General features: G+C 42.6%; 1 protein-coding gene across 1 annotated transcript in view; it reads right to left on the bottom strand.

Moving 5' to 3' along the window:
* SORBS1 (sorbin and SH3 domain containing 1) overlaps positions 1-20,095 on the bottom strand; it is a 115,830-nt gene that overhangs the window by 63,085 nt on the left and 32,650 nt on the right. Inside the window, exons 8-12 of the mRNA XM_006880092.1 lie at positions 17,653-17,716; positions 15,569-15,643; positions 15,176-15,238; positions 4,252-4,299; positions 3,992-4,121 (exon numbers count right to left, since the gene is read on the bottom strand). Coding sequence (XP_006880154.1) covers positions 3,992-4,121; positions 4,252-4,299; positions 15,176-15,238; positions 15,569-15,643; positions 17,653-17,716 — 380 coding nt within the window. The remainder of the gene's footprint in view (positions 1-3,991; positions 4,122-4,251; positions 4,300-15,175; positions 15,239-15,568; positions 15,644-17,652; positions 17,717-20,095) is intronic.

Genomic DNA, 20,095 nt, shown 5'->3' with positions numbered 1-20,095 from the left:
GAAACCAAGCTACTCCTTGGAGGCAAGGATTTTGAGACTCTGTCTCACATACTTGGGTCATATAGCCAGGAGGGACCAGTCTTTGGAGAAGGCTATCACGCTTGGAAAGGTTGAGGGACAGTGCAGGAGAGGAAGACACCGGGATGAGATGGATTGACACAATAACCAGGGTAATACAGGTAGCTGTCACAGAGACAATGAGGTTGGCTGAGGATACACAATAGGATCACCATGAGTCATAGTCGACTTGATGGCACATAACAACATGTATTTCTTTAATTTGTTGTTGTTGTTGAAAATGTATATACAACAAAGCATACACCAATTCAACAATTTCTGCAAGCACAATTTAGTGACACCAATCACACTGTTCAAGTTCTGTGATCGTTCTCAACCTACTTTCCCAAAATATTCTTCCATCATTAACTACTTTTCAAAATTGGTTCTAACTTTTCATGTTGCTGTTGTCAATTTGATCTCATGCGCTAATTCTTAAGAAAAGTGCAATGCTCAAAGCAGGTATTATTCACTAATTAAGCTTTATTATTTTTTTTTATTGTTTGTTTTTTATATGCTGAATAGAACATTCACGAGGCTGGCCTTTATGAAAAAGAATGAAGCATCAGGGTTAAAGGAAGACGCACCAACAACCTGAATTATGCAGATAATATAATTTTGTTCACCAAAACTGAGGAGGATTTGAAGCTTGCTGCTTGAAGTTCAAGACTGCAATCTTCAATACGGATTTCCTCTCAATATCAAGAAGACAAAAATCCTCACCACTGCGCCAACAGGCAGCATCATGATAAATGGAGAAAAATTGAAGTTGCTAACAATTTCATCTTGCTTGATGACCCTTGGCACCAGTAGTCAGGAAATCAAAAGACAAGTTAAGTTACACCGGGAGAATCATCTGTCCAGGATCTCTCCAGAGTAAGAAAGAGCAACAATGTCCATCTAAAAGCTAAGGTATGCCAGGTCCAATCCATGGTCTTCTCAATTGCTTGATGTTTCTGTGCATCTGTGAGCTGGACAACAACTAAGGATGACAGAAGAATAATCAATGTCTTTGTGCTGTGGTGTTGGGGAGGAGTGTTGAACATACCGCAGACTGCCAAGAGAACAAACAAGTCTGTCCTGGATAGGATGAAGACAGGTTGCTCCTTGGAGGCAAAGACTTTGAAACTCTATTTCATATACATTGAGTATGTTGTCAGGAGGAGTCAGTGCTTGGAGAAAGATATACTTCGAAGGGTAAATGTTTAGCACAAGAGAAGGCGGCCCTCAATGAGATGGATTGATATAGGGACTGTGGCAATGGTGTCAGGTGTGTTAGATAGGAGATTGGCTCAGGAGAGGGCAGGGTAGGGTTCGGAGCTGCTGTTAATAGGGTCGCTAGGAGTCATAGCTGACTCAACAACAAATAACAACATTGTTCGGTTTGGGGAACTCTGGTGGTGGAGTTTGTAGCCAGTTGCTCTGCTAACTCAAAGACCCTCCGTCTCTGGCACTTTGAATCCACCAGCGGCTCCCTGGGAGAAAAATGTGCTCTCTCTTCCACTGCAATTTATAGCCTCTGAAAGGCAATGGAGGTCAGCTATGAGGTGGTTCCGACTTGACAGCAATGACTTTTTATTCTTTAAAAACTTAAGGAATATTATTGATTTAAGGTTTAAAGATTGTCTCGGGTCAGTAGTTTCAAGGATTTATCTAATCTCTGCCACTAAACTCTAGAAATGTACAGAAATTGTATTAGTTATAGAACAGAGTTCAGGTCTTTTGTGCAAAGCTTACGCTGAGTTGTATTCGACTTGATGACACTTAACCGCTGCTAAATGAGACTAGTGCTGTTATATCTGGAGAAACACTCTTCCACTGTGTACATCACTCTTTGTCAAAATGCTGGATGAAGTAACCTCATTTTGCTGTGATGCTGAGCCTTGTGCCTTTGGGGTATCAAATATCAGAATGGTTTCCCATTGGGGACAGTGTTTGGTGGAGCTCCCAGTTGTAAAACAGGTTGGGAAGCAGGAGTGGCATCCACTTTCTAAACCACATGACTCTGGAAACTCTATGAACTTGGAGCAATGACGATAGTTATGGAAAGGCATTTGGTCTTTTGTTCATAGAGTTATTATGAGTCATGCTTGACTCCATGAAATCAACAACAACAAAAACATGGCTCCAAAAATTCTGCATTCCATCATAACTTGCAATTCTGCTCTGCATCTCCTTCCTTTGTGATCAGGATTCTTCACAACTCTTTTATCAAAACATTCACTAATAATAAAGTTATAAAATTCCTGAAGGCAGAAATGGTGGTCTATCTATGCTCATAGTCCTCCATCAATCTATACATAGACAGCCCTATTGGGTGCTTGATGAATGTACCTGTAAAGGATTTATAAATGTGCTCAAACTTTGAGGGAGCTCTGGTGGCCTAGTGGCAAGAAGCTGCACTGCAATCCCAGAGGTATTCAGTTTGAATCCACCAGATGCTCTGCTGGAGAAGGAGGGGCAATCTCCTCCTGTACCAGTTAGACACGATTTGATGGTACACACATAAAATAATAATAATAAAAATGTGCTTAAACTTCAGATTAATTCTCTCATGCTTCAGTTAGATATCACTTAAGTACAAGCGGGGCTTTTAAAACTCCATTTATACTTAAGCGATAATCTCATTTTTCTGATTCAGAGGCATGGAACTGAGTGCATAAATGAACGAAAAAAGAAGCCATATGGCCAGTCACTGAATGTGTTTAAAAGAATTGGCAGGTAAGGCTTGAAGGTACAAGGGACACCAGTCCAGACAGCATCTGAAGGTTACTACAGGGCATTTTTAAAGAATCAGAAGTCAATACAAGAAAATGGGGCCATTCAGGTGGGCTTTTAGCAAGACTAATGCCATCACTGTGCGAGAAGGAGGGACAATTTCCCGTGTCATTAACTGCTTCTGAAAATCCTTCAGAGAGTCAGCTATGGGTTGGTTCTGCCTTTACGGTACACAACAACAACAATGCCAGCATTGGAACGACTCTAAAGCTTTATGCCTCAAAGTTACGTCTGCTGCATAAATAAAGCAGGTACAAAAAAGGATAGCTTGCTTCTTAAAATTTTTTGTGCTCGTGCGAGCTGTGGTGGCCTCGTGGCAAGAAGCTGCCGTGCAATCCCAGTGGTGCACGGTTCAAATCCACCAGATGGAGAAGGAAGGACAATCTCCTCCTGTACCCATCATATCTGATTTGACAGTACACACACAAAAAGATAATAAAAAATAATAATAATTAAAAAAAAATTTTTGTGCTCTAACCCTTGTCAGCATACACACAGAGTATAAAAATACCTGATAAAATCTACTGAAATACAGCTAAGGTTTTTCTTGCGAAAAATGAGTCATACTCAACCTTAATTAAGCGTATATTATGGGTCAGGCATTACTAAGACTGCTGTGTGCATTAGCTCCCTTTTATCCCCACAGCATGTAGGAGTTTCCCTGTCTCCCTTTGAGAGATAAGGAAGTTGAGACTAAAAAAAGAATAACTCATTGCTTACAGGGAGCTCCGGTGACGCGGTGGATAGGGAGTTACACTGCCAACCCAAGAGCAAGTGGTTCGAATCCACCAAGGGTTCCATAGGAGAAAGACAGACAATCTCCTTCCTTGAAATGTACAGCCTCTAAAAATCACTGGAGACTCAGTTATGTACCAGTTCAGACTCGATAGCAGTGTGAGATGGTACAGACTTGAGGTCTACCTGGCTCTGGGCTATGATGTTGCCTGACCCACTGAGGGAGAGCACACTTGTGTTCAAGAGACTAAAACTTGTGTTCAAGAGACTAAAACCAGGGCTGACTGTGTTCACATACAGAGATAGACAGATAGAAGGAAAGCTCTGCTTTCATTTTTCTCAAGAAAAGAGGCTCCTAAGTTTCAACAGACACTGACGAGGTCCTGGCTGGTAACAATGAGCAAACAACTGGGATACCTACCTTTCTGAGCTTGACTTTAGGAAGGAAGAGCGGGCTGGGAGCGGTAGGGTAGCCGACCTCTTAACTACCTTCTCACCATCTATGTAGCTCGTCTCACTTTTTGACCGAGGCACGGAAATGGGAGACTTTGCTGCAGAAAGAAAGTACACACAAAGGGTTTTCAAAGTGGACGGCTTCCCAGGAAAACTGACAACAGGAATGAGTTCCCTCCACCACCACCCTCCCTGCCTCCCCCACACCAGGATTTCAAAGTCACTTACTGTCATCAGAAAAGGAGTATCGAGGAGAGTACAGATCTGAATCATCATCTGATGAACAAAACAAAATGTAATCAGGAGAGCTAGATCTCAGGTAAGAGAATCACGTTCTACGCTCCCACCTCCATGTCGCACGCTGGTGTCCTACCTCCTGGAGGTAAGAGGCCCACCACTGTACACAACACTGCAGCGGGTGTCAGAGGAGCAACGCTGGCTGACCTCACACAGCCAACAGGACCTGGGGTCCTGAGCACATTCCTCACACCTGGGGGATGACTGTGCCCCACAGGCCCTCCCCAAGAGAATCCCCACAACCAAAGTCAGAACATAGGGTCCTGTGAACCAGGCTAGGTCTGAGCTCGCAGCAGGGAAAGACCCATGTAAGGACAAAAAGTACCATTAAATTGGTCCTATCTCCACTTCCCCAAAATGTGTTTAAGTTTCACAGGTGAATGAATGTCTTGCTAGAAACACAGGATGCTTGTGTTTGATGTGGTGATCCAGTTTACTCTGCAAAGGTATTGCTCAAATTATCTAAATTCTAGCTCTGGGGTAAATAATCTCACATGCGTTTCTGTTGTAGGTAATGGCTACCAAAGAGGGACAGCTCCCCCTAAAAAAGCTGAACTCTGGAGGTCTAAGGCCCACACAATCAAACAAGAGCTGAAGCTCTCCCAACAGTGCCTGTGTTTTCTATCTGGGCCACAGGTAGAGACTATGCTGAGAAGAAAGGGTATTAAAGCTGTAGCGATAACCCTTCCCAAGCATCATGCTAACAAGAGTTAGTCTGAAAACAGTCATTATCTTCCATTCTGTAACACTTTGCTAACTTGGAATTTAGAATTCACAAATATGGAATGAATACCCAACTCTTTCCTTCAACTATCTAACAGCGTCAACAAAGCAAACAAATTAACCTGTGAAAGCAAGTAAAAACAATGTAATATGGTAACGACTAAGTCCTTTTCTCGATACAATGACTATCTAATGACTAAGTCCTTTTCTCTGTATCATTTTATGTTTCACAAAAAGCCAGAGTACTTCAGGAAATGTAAATAAAACTAACACTGCTAGTATTCTAAGCACTGTTCTGGTCTCCCTCATTGTAGCCCCTTCCTGCCTTTACTCCTCTCACATTTTATCTGTTCTAATCCTTTCTTTTTTGCTTTAAGGTTGAGCAGGGCTCAGGGTTCTACCAACACTCCTTTGGAATCCCCTTCCTTAATAAATCAAGTGTGCAAGTTTATTTATGTTTATTTCTAAAGATGAGACAGAGGAAGGGGTTGGATAAAATGGGAAGCATAAATAAGGCGTATGAAAGAGTGTTTTCATTTTTTTGTGCAGTTTTTTCTTTAACAGAACTTTGATCATTGCACCGATAAAATGCCTCAATATCAAAGAGAAGTAAAAGCTAGCTTTGACTGTAGGAATCTGATTAGAAAAATGGTGCCTCCTCCATATGCAAATGAGGCAGAAAGCAGTGTGTGAACTGCTCAAAACCCTGAACTTATCTGCAGCACGGAGAACTTACATGTAGCCTGTCTGCAGATGGTAAAGGGAGTTGCAAGCAGGGGTGGCACATCTACTTATTCAACAAGCCCCTGGAAACTCTATGAACTTTGATAAATGATGATAGCTCCAGAAAGGCTTCAGGCCTTTTGTTCATAGGGTCACTATGAGTCATGCTTGACCTGAAGGCAACAATAATCATCAACAGTGAAACTTATAGAGGGGAAAACAGAAAGTTCTGCTTCATTCTGGAGGGTCATGTAAGTCTTCTGCCTTTGACAGGTACAGCACTACTTTTCTTTTGCTATTCATGGAAAATACTTGAGTTATCCTCAGCTGACAGTCTGCTGCATTATACAGGTTCAGGTTTTACTGTATATCTAGGGGCTCTGGTGACTTAGTGGTAAGGAGTTGTGCTGTCAACCCAAAGGCACATGGTTCGAATCCACCAGCTGCTCTCCAGGAGAAGGATGAGCAGTCTTCTACCTTGTGAATTACTGTGTAAAACCCTATGGAAGCCCAGCTTTGAGTCGGTTCCAACATAACAACAACACAACTGTATTGCTATTAATCTGGTGCTGGAGGTAAAAAATCAAAATTGTCATGGAAGAAAATGGTATTTAAATATTCAAAGTTTGAGTTCTTCAAAAGAAAAAAAAAATCTTTCCCCTAGAGCTATTTAATGTAAAATTCCAGAAAGTTTATTAGAAGAAAACTAGGTATCATTTTTATAGGATGAAAAAAATAGTACTACTTAGGGAATTAAACAATTTTTTGCACTCTAAGAAGCCACAGAAGACAAAGGAGACTATGAGTGGGTGGAGCTGAGGCAGTCTGACCAAGTAGATATTCTTAAAACTAGTCTCTTATTACTTGGAGTTGGTAGGGAAAAAATGCAGCTCACTCACCCAGGACTACAGGTCATTTCCACAGGATCTGAGACTGCTAGTCAGACTTTAGTTCACCAGTTTGAAAAAACTGGTTTTCATTCAATCACTGACATACATTTTGTTTTGGAACATTAACTGCAATTGTACAATTCCATCATTGTACAATATCATCATTGACTTACGTTTTACTGAAACCTTGCTCGACCCTCCCTCTCCCCCCACCCTATCCCCCCATCTGCCAATCTTCGCTCTGTGTCCTTCCCCTCCTGTCCCTGTCAACCCTCCACAATTGTTTCTATCTGTGTGTAAACCTTTCCTTAGTCTCTCCTCTCCATAAGTTTCATTATTTTAAGAGGGCAAATTGAAGCTGTACAAATTAATCTGAACAATTCAGCATTTAGAACAAGTTCTAAGAGGGATGTGTCATTTGTTCTTTTACTTTTTTATGTTTTAAGAAATCTAATGAGGGCAATTTATATGTTTACATTTGTATAGCTGTTATGTGAATAAAACAGTAATTGTAGCTATCACTATCAAGGACCTAACAGTGACTGGACTTTTTAAAATTGTGACTTGAAAAAAAGTTTACAAAAAAACTAGTTTTTCACTCATCTCTTCACTTCATTCTTATACAGATTGTGAAGTAAGTAATATTACTTCTTCATTTTACAATTAAGGAAAGCCTCAGAGAGGTTAAGAAACTCGTCTGCAGTCATGCAGTGAGGCAGAGACAAAGCAGGGAGGGATTCCAGGCCTTTCTGACTCCACTTCCCTACGCTGCCTGAGTCCTGGGATAGGAATGGACACGTGTTCTTCCACTCTAACCTCCTCTATGCTGTCCTGGGCAAGGTGAAAAACTATGTCACTGCATTAGAATAGGCAGGGAGGGTGTGGTCTCCCACTGCAGTGCTGGTCAGGATTCTTTCCAGCCCCTTTGCCCTAGTTTTCAGCAGCACCCCTCCCAGGTGACACTCAATCACGAGTCCTCTCAGGTACCTCCCTCCCCTCTAGTCTTCCCCTTGCTGGTCTCCAAGGACAATCTGTGAATCTGAGTCCTTCTTGCTATATCTTCCATTGGCTTCTGTTATCTTCTTCTGGTAGGCTAGTCCTACACTGGGAAAGTCAGGTATGATGCTAGTAATGCCAAAAAGGGATTATTCGTCTACCTTTTTAGACACTACAGCTAGTCAAATGAAATGGGAGGGGGCTTTTAAAAAAATCACAGTTACAATACTAAATGAAATATTGCCCAAGTTGTTTATGAAACAGCATCTGAAATCCTGCCCTCCCTCATTGCTAACCGTGAGTTCTCTGAAACAATGCCACAGTGGCCCCGGCTGAGCCAGACGCTTGTGATTCCTGCTGGTGGTGGGGCCACTGGCTGGTTGTACCCCCAGAGCACCAAGCAGAGGACATCAATCTTTGGCAGCAACACATAGAACTTCCTGTGCCAATGATTCCAGAAAGTTCCAACACTGAGCAGGGTTGACACAGGGTAAACAACTCACTCCTGGCCCATGAAGGACCCTGCTGAGCTCTGAGGTTACATACTCACCCTTCTCAAGTGGGCTTTTAAAACTTGTCCTTCGAAGCTCAGTTTGGGGACTCAACACACATAGCGGTAAGAAGCTGCACTGCAATCCCAAAGGCACACAATTCAAATCTACCAGCTGCTCTGTGGAAGGAGGAGGATTTACTGTCTCTGAAAATCTGCTGGATGGTCAGTTATACGGCTTTTACGACTCAACAGCACAAGTACGTCAGAGATGATGAAGAAGGCACAGGGCAGGGCAGGCTCAGATCTACTGTTCATGAAGTTGCTATGAGTCGTACTCAATTCAATAGCACATAACAACAATAATTTTCCTAAAAGCGAGGTCTGGTGGCTTAGGGGTGAGGAGCTGCATTACCATGCCAAAGGTAGGGGGTTCAAATCCACCAGCTGCTCCATGGGAGAAAGATGGGCAATCTCTTCCTCCGTGGCTTACTGCCTCTGAAAATGCAGTAAGGTCAGCTATGACTCGGTTCTTACTTGACGGTACATAACAACACTTTCCTAAAACCGCCTAGTGGCACCTATTTGTCTTTTTAATCACAGAGACTTTAAATGAACTTCCAAAAGATTCTTCCTGGTGGTTACAGTTTGTCTGTTTTTTGAGAATTTATAAGCACCTCAGAGACAACAGATAAATGAAGAAAAAGCTGGCTGAAAAATATTTCTTAAAAAAACTATGCAACTTAACCAAAATGAGATGCTGGGCAGAAAGCACCATTTACATAATCACTTGCCTACATAAATTACATTTCCATTTTATACATTCCGTAGGGCTTTAAACAGAAAATCATTTTTTAATGTAAAATTATTTTTTATAACACTAACAGCTCCTTTTTTTTAACAGCTCCTTTTTAATATAATCTCTTCCTTGTTCAAATTCATTCTTTCTCTTGCTTTTTTCACACATGATTAGGGAGAAAGTAGAAAGACACTAAAGGCAGACTCATGCTTACACACACACACACACACACACACACACACACAAGAATGCACACAAATCGCAAGTAAAAGTACTCAAAGAAAGAGAAAGGTATGTAGGGTCGAATACAAAGTCTTGGTTGAGATGGAAAATAAGCAAAAGAAGAGATAGGGCATATCCACCAAGAAGACAGGAGAGGCTTGGCAAATGATTCCCCAAGCTGTGGATGTTTTCGTTAAAGGTCATGAAGTCTTATAGAATAAAAAAGATTAAAATGGAGTATAGTGCTGGTGCAGCAAACAAGTGTTTGGGGGGAGGGGTGAGGTGGGGGGGAATTCTGAAGGAGGAAATGAAGTGGAACAGGAAAAATGTTAAAGGATAAAGTATAAGAGCCAAAGAAGTGGACATGACTCACCATTCTCACCTCCTACTCGAGGCTCAAGAGTAGAACAGAAGAGCCGCCACTATTCCTCAACTGTCTTGCAGACCAGGCGGAGGCTTTGTCCGCTGGTCAGGCGGGGACTTTCTGAGGCAGCGTTTGTCAGGAGAGCAAAGGTGATGGCTCAGGGTGGCCCCGTCCCTCCCTCCTCTGGGCAGTACTAGCTGGAGTTTGGGGCAAGAGGCAAAGATCCTGGCCAAACAGCTTCACATTAGAACAACTTGCTTAAAACTCAAGCAGAATAAGGCTATTCTTAGACAGTCTGCAAGGCTGATAGGAGGTTATTTTAACTCAAATCCAGATATGCCTGGGAAAATGAGCTTCCTTAAAGCCTTGCCTTAGAGCAACATTGTCTGTTGTGGTTATATATGGTAGAGTTGGAACCAACCCACAGCTGACCCTCAGGCAGGTTTTCAGAGGCAATTAATCACATGGGAGGAGATTGCCCATCCTTCTACCTCAGAGCAGCTGGTGGCCTTGAACCAAGTGCCTTTAGGATTGCAGTGCAGCTTCTTGCCACTAGGCCACCAGAGCTGCCATCAGGTTTCCTTGGACAACCCTACATCCAGCAGAACCAAGCCTGCCTGATCTGGCATCTTGCTCACAATCTCTGCTGAGTTAAGCCCACTGTTTCAGCCACTGCCTCTATGTCAACCCCCTTCACTGAAGGTCTTCTCCTTCTTCACTGACCTTCTATTTGCTCAAATATCACATCCTTGTCTAGGAATGTGGGAAAAGCATAAGGAGGTAGGCCTCTACGGCATAATATGTGCCCAAACCTGGAGATGCCTTCAGGTGGTGTCTAAAATCACTTCACCAGGAGGTGGCAGTGGCTACCCACATCCTGAAAAGTCATGGATGAGATCTGAGATCCAAAAGCAAGAGGGAAGCTGGAGTCTGGGACTCTACCTCTGCTGACCAACCTTCCCAATGACACAGCTCACGGAATCACCTACGACATCGTCCATGAAGTAAAAGTTGTTGAAAATATCTTTCATTTCATGGCCTCAAACATATCAAGAGAGTTAGTATATTATTTGGATATGGTCTCCCTACTCATCTCTATCAAAATTACCCAAAATCTATCTGGGTGAATATCTCCCTTCATTCCGAATGGTGAGAAGGGCTGAGGTCCCTCCATTCTGGTGGTTCTCAATCCTGGTTGTGGACTCAAAATCACCCGAGTATCTTTTCCAACACTATCCTGGGAGACTCTAGCTCAGAAGACGACTAAGGCATGACTGACTCAGAAGCAGAAGGAGCTGGAGGCCAGGGTGAGGTGTCAGCCTTCCAAAGGTGGAAAACCAAATACAAGGCATATCAGGAAAGGGGAAGGAATCAGCAGACTGACACAGTCAGTAAAACCACATGCTTGGGGGGGATGTGTGTCATGCAGATCTGAACTTGAACGTTCACTCTGCCACTTACTATGTGAACGTGTATATGTTACTTAACCTCTCTGAGTTTCAGTCTCTACATTTACTAAAAGGCAGCCTATCTCCTACAATCACTATGAGGATGAAATGACCTGTTATGCATTCAGGATGGACCACGGTATACAGCAAGAGCACAATAAGTAGCAGCCTCATTATTATTGCAGACTCTGTATCTTAAGGCAGGAGAGAAAGGAAAGGGGACACTATTTCCTTTGGCTTGTATCCCTCTTGGCCTATTCTGGGGAAAAACATAGTAAGATTTCTGCAGACTCGTCTCTGTAACCCTTCTGTGGTCACAGCTGTAAAGGTGCCCAGCAACACCCCTTCTCTTCACCTCTACAATCTTACTGAACAAGCATCATCTCAGATGCAAGGAAAGGACTTCTGAAAGAATAGGATGACATTCAAAGACAAATAGCTCTGTATCAAAAGGGAAGAAATGATGGGAAGGAGATGGTCAAGTGCAAGGTAAATGACACGGAAAGTAATACTCAGTCTAAGACAAAAGCCACGTGGATTCCTGTAAGTCAATTCTGGCTGACGGGGACCTGTAGGACAGGGTAGAACTGCTCCAGAGGGTTACACCATATCTCTCTCCCTTGAGCAAGGGTGGGTTCGAACCAATGAACTCTCTCGGTCAGCAGCCGAGTGGTAGGCCACCAGGCTCCCAGGGCTCACTTACTTGAATGCTATTTCCAAGGGATTTCTTACTATTTTTACTTGGGTTTTGTTTTTTTTTCATTATGAGGGCACGTAACAAAATTATAGGAAACAAATCTCGTGCATCCATTCTCCCTCATGATCTCATTGCTATCAAGTTGGAACTGACTCATAGCTGAGCCTCCAGGTGGTTTTCTGAAGCTGTAATATGCAAGTGAGGAAATGGTCCATCTTTCTCCTGGGGCGTTGTCGGTGGATTTGAACCACCAAACAAGTGCCACAATTGGGTTAGCAGCACAACACCCTAAGGGCTACCCTCCCAGAGCTCTCCACTCTACCCTCCTCCCCAATGCCCTATACTCAATTTCTCCCATGAAGCTCATGACATAACTGTGCATGCTCGCTCGCTCGCTCTCTCTCTCTCTCTCTCTCTCTCTAAGACTGTAAAATGATTAGAAGTGACTATTCTTTGTTCGTTTCGGCAAGGTTTTTGTTTTAACACATTTTAAACCTGATTGATTCAGACAGGATCATTTATCTTCTCAAAGTCTGGCCAGACGTTTATTTTTCACTGTTGTTATTTGAGAGAATCCACTGTAAGATACTTAGAAATGTCTTTTCTAGACTGTAGAAACAGCTATAAGTTAGAGGCAGTAGTGGGGTTTGTTTTTGTTTTGTGGGTTTTTTTTTAAAGGCAGTAGATTAAAGGCAAAGCTTCTGAGAAATTTATTACAAGTCAGTCTCATTCTGAATTTTAAATGAAACAAACGGTACCAGTTATAACCTGTTTTCTGCTCCCCAGGTTGTAGACTCTGAAACAGCAGCTCACATTTCTCAGCAAAACTGTCTCTTTTTTCAATGTTCATTAAGATCTGTATGTACAGCTTCCATTCAGCACTGATCTGTCTTTAATACATTTTTCTAAAGATATAAAGCTTCCCTTTGTTAGGAAGGATGTGCACAGACCCCTGGGCCCCAGGAGGAGGGCTGGAACAGCACCAAGGACAGGGCTGATAAGGGCTGTGGGTGCCCAGAGACCTCCATACCACACATGGTTGAAGCAAAATACCTAAAACATTTAAGGGGGGGGGGAATCAACCCTTTAAAATCTTTTAGCACAAAGTTTCACTCATTTGTAGAAAGTCTTCATCTCATTAAATAAATCAGTGATTGTTCCAGCATCTGTCATCTAGGCAGGGCTGGGTACAAGGGATGAAATCTTTGAAAAGACCTCTGAGAGAGAACATTTCTTCGAAATTTGTGGTCAGGTCTAATCACCTTTATAATGAAACTTGAAGTCCAATCTAATCCTCCCTCCTCTTTACCCCTGAAGACAACTATTTCTTCTTTGTCTCTATAAAGGAAACATAGTAAGACTGGCTTCTAAATGAAACATAAAGCGGTACTGCATCATCCACTGCCGTTTATGTCTGTAAGCAAACACCCTGTGCCTTCTGTGTCTCATGTGGATGAGAAAGCAGATGTTGCTGTTAGCCAGGGCCGCCAGTCTTGGTGGTTGGTCACTTAGAAGCTCCAACAGCAGGTGGGAAAGAGGCAGTGAAATGGATTTCAGATCAACAGTCAAGCTGCCTGGCAAAGCTGCTGTCACTGTCTGCAACACGCATATGGCAGGTCGTTTTTCCATTCACTGGAATCACTGTTCTCCACAGGACCTTTCCGGGTATCCTAGCACCTGCTCGTGTCTGGACGCCATACCTTGAGGGCCACGATGATCAAAGGTGACTGAATCCTTGTCCTCTTCCCTTGAAGGGAATGAGCCCTTACTTAGGAATGATTTTGGTTTTCAATTTTCAGGTAAAGTACAAATGAAAATCATCATCATCACCACCACATCCAGGTACAAATAGCCTGAAAAACTTCTGCATGTGTTCAACTCACTGTTCTGGTTAGATCCAGCTCCCCATAAAAGAAAGACCAAGTCATCTCCCACAAAACACAAGCTTTGGTTGACAGAGAAGAAGCTAGTGATGAATACACAATAACTGATTAACTTTTTCTTAAGTCTGGGTTTGTCTGACAGACTTTTCTCTCAAAAAGACCTTGGAAGGAAATAGTTAATAACCATAGATCTGGCAAACAAAACTTGGCTATTTCTTAGATTGAAGTAAATCTTGCTTAGTTTTGTGAGGCCAACACAGGAATGTGATATTTGAACTAAAGCTTAGATCTGGCAGTTTCTAGGGCATTATTTTTACTACATTAAATTATCAGTAGGTATTTGGTGAATGACGGAATATATGACTTAATCATCGGTGAAAAGGATTTATGACACTTTGCTGAGCTGATTCAAGCAGAAAAATGACAAGGGGCTAGAGCTGGGTTTCATCCCTACAAAAGAACTGGGTCCACAGGCTCAACATTTCTTCCACCAGCGTGCCCCATGTACTTGCTGGGCACCTACTATGCAGCAAGGTTTTCTATGGCCTTTTAGACATCTGCTTCTGAAACTGCTATCACATTGGACATAATCTGTCAAGGTGGCCTTGTCTGATTCCTTACTGGACGTGAGCTCCTTGAGGACAAGGGTCGTGTCTCACTCAGGGCAACAGCCTCAGTGCCAACGACAGCATTCAGTGCTTGGTCTTGGCTGAATAAAATGACAAAGTTCACAGCACTCAACACCTTATCCTAGAATAGCCCTTAACAAACATTGCCCTCTTCAGATTCCACCCCAATCACTCTTATTTTTTTTGACCACTTACAGAAATATCAAGCAATTCCTAAGACCGTGATAATTTATCAGGATGTTGTCCTTTACTTACCTTTTAGAACCTTCTCCAGCACTAGGCTAGTTAGAATGATTATTTTACACTTGAAACTTTTTGTCCCAGAATATAATCTCTCTTAGAGGTGGCTGTGCTCCCAATAGGGAAATAATATCTCTTAGATGAGGTTGTCTGAATAGGTCCAAATTCCTTGTCAGCTTTTTCATGAAATGCTTTCCAGCTCGTATAAAACCCTTATTTTCAAGAGATATAATCTCCTACTATCACTGAGTTGATACCTTGAAATCATGTCAGGAATTCTCCACAAGCAGGAAGATAAACCACAGGGCTTGTGTCAGCGACACAAATACGGACCACGTGATTTCGTTGATGTTGAAAGCTGGCAGGACCTCCTTCTGCCCATCAGCCATCACAACTCAGTTTTCCCAAGCCACTGCCCAGCCATCAGTACTACGTGATCTCCCCAAACGCAGAGCCCTGGGTGGATGGGTAAGGAGAGGCTGCCCCAGATTCGCACAATGTTCAAAGAAGTATAACTAAGTTATACTGGCTATCCCATTATAATTACGTAAACCTTAAGAGAACAGGAATAAAATGCCATCTGGATAGACTCTGGTTATATGGCCAGCGAGGAGCAAGACATCACAGAACACAAGGTTAGAGGGAAGCAAATGATTGGGAGACAGCTCTTAGCAACCAGGAAAAACCCCAAAGTGAAAAAGAAAGGAACACCAGCAGTACAAAGGGGGGCACACAATTTTCCTTGAATTACCTTCCGATTTAGGACTAGGAGTAGAAGCAGGAAACTGGTAGGTAGGAGTGTAAGGAGTGTCCTCTGTAGCAGAGAAAAAGCAGGGGATTTTGAAACTATCCACCTTGACATAGGGGAAGTGACAAATCCCCAGTTGACTCTTTCGAATGACTGATTACCTATTTTAGTGTTATTAAAACACACGGGCATCACACTTAAAAATAGATTAATGCGTTAGAAAGGATTTAGTCATTTTAACAGCATATCATGCAAATGAGTGAAATAAAATTTTGACTAATCGAAAAAGAAAAAAAAAAGATAAAAGTCTAAAAGCCAAATCTTATTCCTATAATGGAACTATAGGAATTAATTTAAGGCTAAGACAACAGATAAACTCGCTAAGTTTTATGGTACCTTCAGAATTTTGCTGGATTTCAAGAAGTTCAGGGAATTTGTACGTAGGGAAATAAGGGTTTTCTTCAGGAGTGTCTGGGCAGAAGAGAGCAGGTTTGGGAGAGAGAATAGAAGAAGATACAAATGGAGAGAATGAACGACTGGGAATCATACATAATGCAGGTCCCTGAATCCTGGGGCTTGTGGAGCATCACTATTGAGATATACAGAGACATATAAATTCAAACTGCCATTGAAAAAAGAAATCCAGTCCTTATGCCTGAATTTCTGAGACACATCTAAAGACAGAATACAGTTTTTTTTCTTGGACAAATGATTACATGGTTGGTTACAGGCTCTATGGACCAGGAAGATTTAACACAACTTTTAAAACTTGTAAAGTTTTCATAGGCAAAAATAGTAAGTAAGCTTGTGAATAATAAGTAAAGAAATCCTATCACCAAAGTTTTATATATATATATATATATATATATATATATATATATATATATATATATATATATATATATACATACATATATTTATATATCTATATATATATATAAATTTTTTTTTAATCAAAGCTATGTTGTGGGCATTAGAGTTAAGGTAAACACGTGGGTTGTTAATTTTTAAATAACGCTACCATGCTACCTATGTGTAGCACAGAGAGTTTAGATGAGAACCTGTAATTTAGGTTGAGTTAACAACTCTGATCTTTGAGGGGATCAAGGCTGCTTGTGGGCAGAATGATTTTTGCATGATTGCACCCAGGGTTCAGCATTTGAGCTGCGGAAGCTGGGTCTGAAGGTTGAGACACAGATTGCTCCAGAAAATATAAGTCGGGAGATGTGAACAATGTAACCGACCACAGCCAGTCCAAGAGACAGCCTTCAGCGCCACCACCATGGCTGAGCGCAACCTCCCAACCACGATGTATATTATATGCTTGATACTGAATGTCTCAGGATTCAGGAAGTCTGAGGAAGGGCACACCCTGGGCCACGCTGAATGCTGCAGACGGTAATGAACAGTGATGCGAATTGGCACCCACAGCTAATCGGAGAAAATGGCTATTTGCAGCTGAGGTGGAACACTGACCAGAACGCTTGGGCTCTGCCTTCATGTGTCATCTGCGCCAGGTGGCCAGACTGGATTTGGCCACAGGGAAGGCCGGATGGTCTGTCAGTGGGGGCAGTGGTACATCTCCCACTGTGCAGTGACATCCCTGTTTATCAGCTGATTGGCAGCACAAAGGCAATGAGAGCTGAGGGTGGGATGTCCTGAATCTGCCCGAGCACTGGCCTGGGACTCTGTCATCATGCTGCATCATCTGCTAAGAGCTCCGTGGGCCTCTGATTTGGAAGCACATTCCTTCCAACATGAGCGGGTGCTGGTGTGTCAGCTCTGGACCGACTCTCAGAGCTACCTGCCAAGTTCTGGCTCCCAGCTGGGGAAGATTATTTTTTTACATTCAGGCTGCCTCACAGGTGCACCATGCATTCCTCTCCAAGAGGCATGCCTGGAGCTTTGAATTAATCTGTTCTGGTTCGTATCAGTTCATTGCAAAACGAAGCCCTGGCAATGGGTTTCTCTCCTCTGGACGCTGTGACCTTGAAAGTAGGATAATCACAGACAGGTTGTAAAACTGGTCCAAATGCTTGGGGCACTGTCTCCAGGTGGGAATCCAGTGTTCTTAAGAGCCAGTCCAGTGCTTTCACAGCTCATGCTGACCCTAAGGCAGTCGTGGGCCGACACATGGAGATGCACTTCAAGCTGGAAGCGGGTGAGAGTTGGAGCTGCTTGCATCCCCAGGCAGGTAGATGCTGGAGCACAAGCAGATAGGTTCCACAGCATCTGGGAGGGAGGTGGAGCTTGAGGGATGCCCTCAAAGTCCAAACCTGTGGCAGATGCAGAGCCTCCTCCCTCCTTGACTCTGAAGGTAGATTGCTAGGTTCAGGCAGGCCAGTCCCTAATGGATCCAGCCATAGGGCCCATCTTCTGGCACTGAGCAAAGAGCGCATAAGCCCTCACCCCAACATACAACAGTCAACATACAACAGCAAAGCACAGGACAGCACAAGGTCTAGAAATAAAATCAGTACCTCTGTTTAGTTTGTGGATCTGTTTAAACATAGTCTTGTACCAGTCTTTTGATCTCTCGGTATTCTGGAAGAAAACAAAGGCAAAAAAAAAAACAACAAAAGGAAATCAAAATCTTGGCAAATTTTAAAACTTCTAGGATTACAAGTTTAAAATCAAACAGAATGGCAGCATCTAAAGTCAAAACTTAGATGTGATGGAAGACAAACAAACAAAAAACCCTAGATGTGCAATTTTATGTACCTTTGCAATCCTTCATTTAAATCTTTTTCAAAATTAAACATTTTGGGGAAAGAACAGAGCAAGAAATTCAGAACTGAATCTACAAGACTAATAATATTAAGTCGTAATGATATAGGTCTTGAAGTAGACAAGGATCCACTTGGAATACATCTATTCTTACATAATGTTAATAATAATAATAATAATAAAGAGAATAAATATTTTTCCTGCTTAAGATTTTTCATCCACATAAACTGCACTAGACTGAAGTAAAGAGGGAAAGGGTTTCTTATTAGGGTAGACCTCTGAAACTTCTGGTTTATTCTGCAGAAGTGTATCTAAGTCACCTTCCCTAGGGCCAGATTTAGAACGCATACATTAAAACCACCCATTATAGCATCGGTGAATATTCATCCTCGCCACAAAGCTTTTTTTAAAAGTTAAAAATAAAGAAGGAGATAGATATGTGGTTTGATCAGATCAGATATTTTTCACTCCCATGATAGAGATGAGAAAATGAGATACAGAAAGTCAAAGTGAATCGTTCAAGGTCACAGAGCTGGTAGAAAGATGAGTGGGAAGCCATTTGACACAATGCCACCTACAAGCAAAGTAACCTTGGAAAAAGAAAATAATCCCTTTGAATCTGTTTCCTCACCTGTAAAAGGTAATGATATTCCACCTAGTAAGGAGAGTGGTGATAGAATGAGATTATGCATGGATAAAGGGGAGCCGCTATTTCTATTTGTAATAATTCTGTATTATCCCTTGCGACCACAGAACAGGCCTTCAGGGGCTTAGCCCACTGCTGTTTCTGTTTGCTGGGTAGCATGCCTCCCTGTAAGTGATAACAGTCCATTTGCCTACATGACAATCACAGGGGTACAGGGGAAGAAGTGGAAACCACCCTAACCCTGGAATTCTTCGGGCTTAAGGAGAGCTGGGGCAGGACTGTACCAAATCCCCTCTGCTCTGGAGCCTTTAGTTGACTGAGAGAGCAGTGGGTTCAGGAACTTGAGGGAGGCCCACAACCAAATGGACAGCAGTGGGTGAGGAGTGGGCTTTCTAGGGCTCTGGACAAGTGGAAACCACTCTGTGGTTCTCTTTAAGTTTTCGACTCTCTTAGGACGAGATGTCTCCCATCAAAGGATCCTCTTCCTGAACCCAAAGACCCTGTTCCTTTCACTCTCTTACAAACCAAACTCAGCCCACTGTTACAGAGTCAATTCCATCCCCAGCAACCCTGAAGGACAGAGCAGAACTGCCCTTAATCTTGGAGAAGACTCTAAAAAGCAGGTTGTCATTCTTCTCTCATGGACCAACTGGTGGGTTCAAATCACCGACCTTTCTATTAGTCAGTGCTTTAGCTCTTGTTCAACCAGGGCTCTTATAATAAATATAATCCATCTACTGCCTTTGCATTGGGCAAGCCTACTGTCAGGAATCTCTCCAAAATGATAACAGCAATGATGTCAGTTTGAAGACTAAGTTGCACCTGCTTCAGGCACCTGACTCATGGTCTTCTGAATTACCTGCTATGCATCTGAGAGCTGGACAAAGAATAAGAATAAAAAAAGAAAAAGAGTACTGAATACCCCATGGACTGCCAAAAAAACTAAACAGGTACGTCTTGGAAAAAGTGTGGTTAGAGAGCTCCTTGGGGGCAAAGATGATGAAGATTTGTTTTTTAGACTTTAGACATGTAGCTAGGTGAGGCTATTCCTTAGAAAGGGACATCATGCTTGGAAAGATAGAGGGTCAGCAAAGAAGAGGAAAACCCCCAATGACACAGACTGATACGGTGACTTCAGCAATGGGCTCTGATGTGTCAGAGGTGATGGGGATAATAGAGGACAGAGCGGGGTTCAGATCTGTTGTTCACAGGATTGCTATGAGTTGTAGTCAGCTCAATGGCACTTAACAACAATCACTGCCTTTGAGTCAATTCTGACTCGATGTGACCCTGTAGGACAGAGTACAAGGGTCAGAGGGTTTCCACGTCTGTAAATCTTTATGGCAGCTGACTGCCATGTCTGTCTTCTGTGGAGTGGCTGGTGGGCTAATCCTTTTGTTCAGCAGCGAAGGGCTTAACCCATGTGCCACCATGGCTTCATTCATTCTCCCCAGGGTTGTCTAAACAACTCAGGAACAACAATTTCTGTGTGTGCATCACAGAATAAAGGGAAATGGGGAAATACAGCACTCTCCCCCTCTTTTTTAAAA

Source organism: Elephantulus edwardii, unplaced genomic scaffold, assembly GCF_000299155.1.
Source record: "Elephantulus edwardii isolate Elephantulus edwardi_28Jun2011 unplaced genomic scaffold, EleEdw1.0 scaffold00006, whole genome shotgun sequence".
Lineage (NCBI taxonomy): Eukaryota > Metazoa > Chordata > Mammalia > Macroscelidea > Macroscelididae > Elephantulus > Elephantulus edwardii.
The sequence above is the reverse complement of the archived record's forward strand: the minus strand, read 5'-3'. Positions and strand labels throughout refer to the sequence as shown.